The sequence below is a fragment of the Cryptotermes secundus genome, unplaced genomic scaffold, assembly GCF_002891405.2.
Source record: "Cryptotermes secundus unplaced genomic scaffold, Csec_1.0 scaffold2112, whole genome shotgun sequence".
NCBI classification, from domain to species: domain Eukaryota; kingdom Metazoa; phylum Arthropoda; class Insecta; order Blattodea; family Kalotermitidae; genus Cryptotermes; species Cryptotermes secundus.
Genome location: NW_019720622.1, coordinates 14,928 through 17,233, shown reverse-complemented (window position 1 = coordinate 17,233; position 2,306 = coordinate 14,928). Strand labels below are relative to the sequence as shown.

Genomic DNA, 2,306 nt, shown 5'->3' with positions numbered 1-2,306 from the left:
CCACATATTCATGCCAGTTTTAATATGTATTTTGTAATCAACAAGTGTGTAACAGCGGTCAAAGTTTCACACTTCTCCGGCCATTATCTCCGTAACCGTTCAACTTTGGACATAGGTGTTTTGGGTTATATCGGCATACTTTAACATAAGGAACACCCTCCCGAAGTTTGGTCCATTCCTCCTGGGACACCCTGTATATAGGATTGTTGACTACTGGTATAGTTCCAAATTTTAATTCTGATTAATCCAAATCCACTGCTAAACGGTCCACCACACGTATTCTTCTGGCATATGAACAGTAACCTGTAAAGAATTCCTCTTCTCAAGAGCATATTCAAGAGTGTATTCTACATAATGTTTCAAATTCACTTCTCATTTTCTGACTGTAAATAAAAGTTTCAGTTTTAATATCTGTCTTTAATATTTATCAAGCTTCAGTTAGTTTGCATTGATACAAATACAAATTAAATATGACATGTATGCATATGCAACTACAAAACTTCACTGAAAGTTTCCTTTTTCTTCTTGGAATTTGTAGTGCAGTTGTTTGCAGTCTTCATTGGAAATGTTCACCCAGCCAGTGCTCTTCATGTGATACACTGAAATGCAAATCAAATACTTAACATGGCTTATTAATAAGTTCATATATATAACAAAACCCTGTCTAGTACTCTAATGACTTTACCATAAGAGACTTACAGCTGACACAGTACAGTAAACTTTTGTGTAACACAGGGTTGCTTTCTTAAATTATACCGTAAATATCAAAAGTGTGTTGTGCAAGGGCTTGGTCTTATGGGAAATAAAGGGATAAGGGGACCTGACCTCTGAAACAGGGTATACAAAAGCTTATGCTTCAAAATAAGAAGAGTCAGTACATATTTACAGCAAGAAATTGATTTCATTTATACTTACTGCACATATACAAAAACATCTCCTTTTTGCCATATATTTGATTCACAATGGAAGTATTTTCTCAGATTTTTCTCTGGTTGGATGATGGCTTTTATAGGTAATTTTTGCACTCTTACACACTCTTGCTTCAACACCGGCCCTAATCACTGCTTGACTTCACTTAACAGTTTTGGCAAAAAATTCAATTATATGAAAATGCTTTCCAACAAAAGCTAACTTTCACCATGCTGTAGTTTATCAAGCATGCCAATTTTCTTTCTTAAAATCATTGCTTTTCTAACTCTTTCTGGAGCAGCATCACTATTTTCATGCTTTGCATCATATTTCAAGGTAAAACAGTAGGGTACTTTAAATGAAAAAGGGAAAGGTGCAGTTTGTGAGGTGAGCGTCAACACTATCAGACACAGATGTTCTAACAGCATGGAGGTTGGGAAGTGGGCATGGGTATATCTCAGCTGTGCATTACATGTGCATATGTGCACATGCTAACCCATGAATAACTAAAACTTGACCACTTGTATAAAATGGATGTCTAAATTTAAATTGTGTAAAAAAAAATGCATTAATCAGACCCATGTTAAACAGAAGTTACTGTCCTAAATATGAGCAGAGAACTCAGGAGTGCAACACTATTACTGTATGCAAGTAATGTCTACAGCTGATAATGTATAAACTTCTAAAACAAAGAATAAAAAAGTTTATATGAGAAAAATCACAAGGTGTACCTTGTTACTTCTGGCAGCAAGGTAGGCAGAAGCCAGGAAAATGCTATATATATGAAACAGGTTGACTGAGTCTTATCAAATCAGTAACCAACAACTAGTACCTATAACTTCCATTAATGTTACTGCAATGGTGGATGTGTGTGGTCTACTTGCCCAAGTGTTGCATTTTTCAGTCTACTACCATTACCCATAGTTAACAATGGTTGCCGATACCACAGAACCTGGAGATTTTAAATACCTCAATTCTGGGCGATACACTGTCTGCCCTGAGTTAAAATCTGGCTCCCAACCTCGTGGAACTGAGAGATTTAAAATTCCCTATTTTTGGATGATAAAGGCCAATGTGTCCCTTTTTCTAACAAGAAACTTAATTTTGCTGTTAGCTCCCAGTGATATTTATGAAACTGCAATACCACATCTGAGTAGCATAAGGTAAATATGAAAACGCTATAACAGAACTAACATTTGTGATACCAAATTATATTTAACATGGTATACTATGGTTATAAGAAATCTAAATTCATAACAAAATAATTACAGTCAACTCTCGATTATCCGGGGGCGGATTAACCGGTTTTGCGGCTTAACCGGGGCTTTTTTGAGGCTTATATGTTGTTTAATATTCATTCACTTTTGTTTCACATGGTGAGTTGTAACACTATTTTC

The 2,306-nt window shown here is 35.6% G+C and overlaps 1 protein-coding gene across 1 annotated transcript in view; it reads right to left on the bottom strand.

The window, feature by feature from the left end:
- Positions 1–396: 396 nt before the first annotated feature.
- Positions 397–2,306, bottom strand: part of LOC111870821 (proteasome subunit beta type-5) — a 16,809-nt gene continuing 14,899 nt past the window's right edge. The window contains exon 5 of the mRNA XM_023863391.2: positions 397–599. Within this exon, the coding sequence (XP_023719159.1) occupies positions 502–599 (98 nt within the window). The 3' untranslated portion in view covers positions 397–501. The remainder of the gene's footprint in view (positions 600–2,306) is intronic.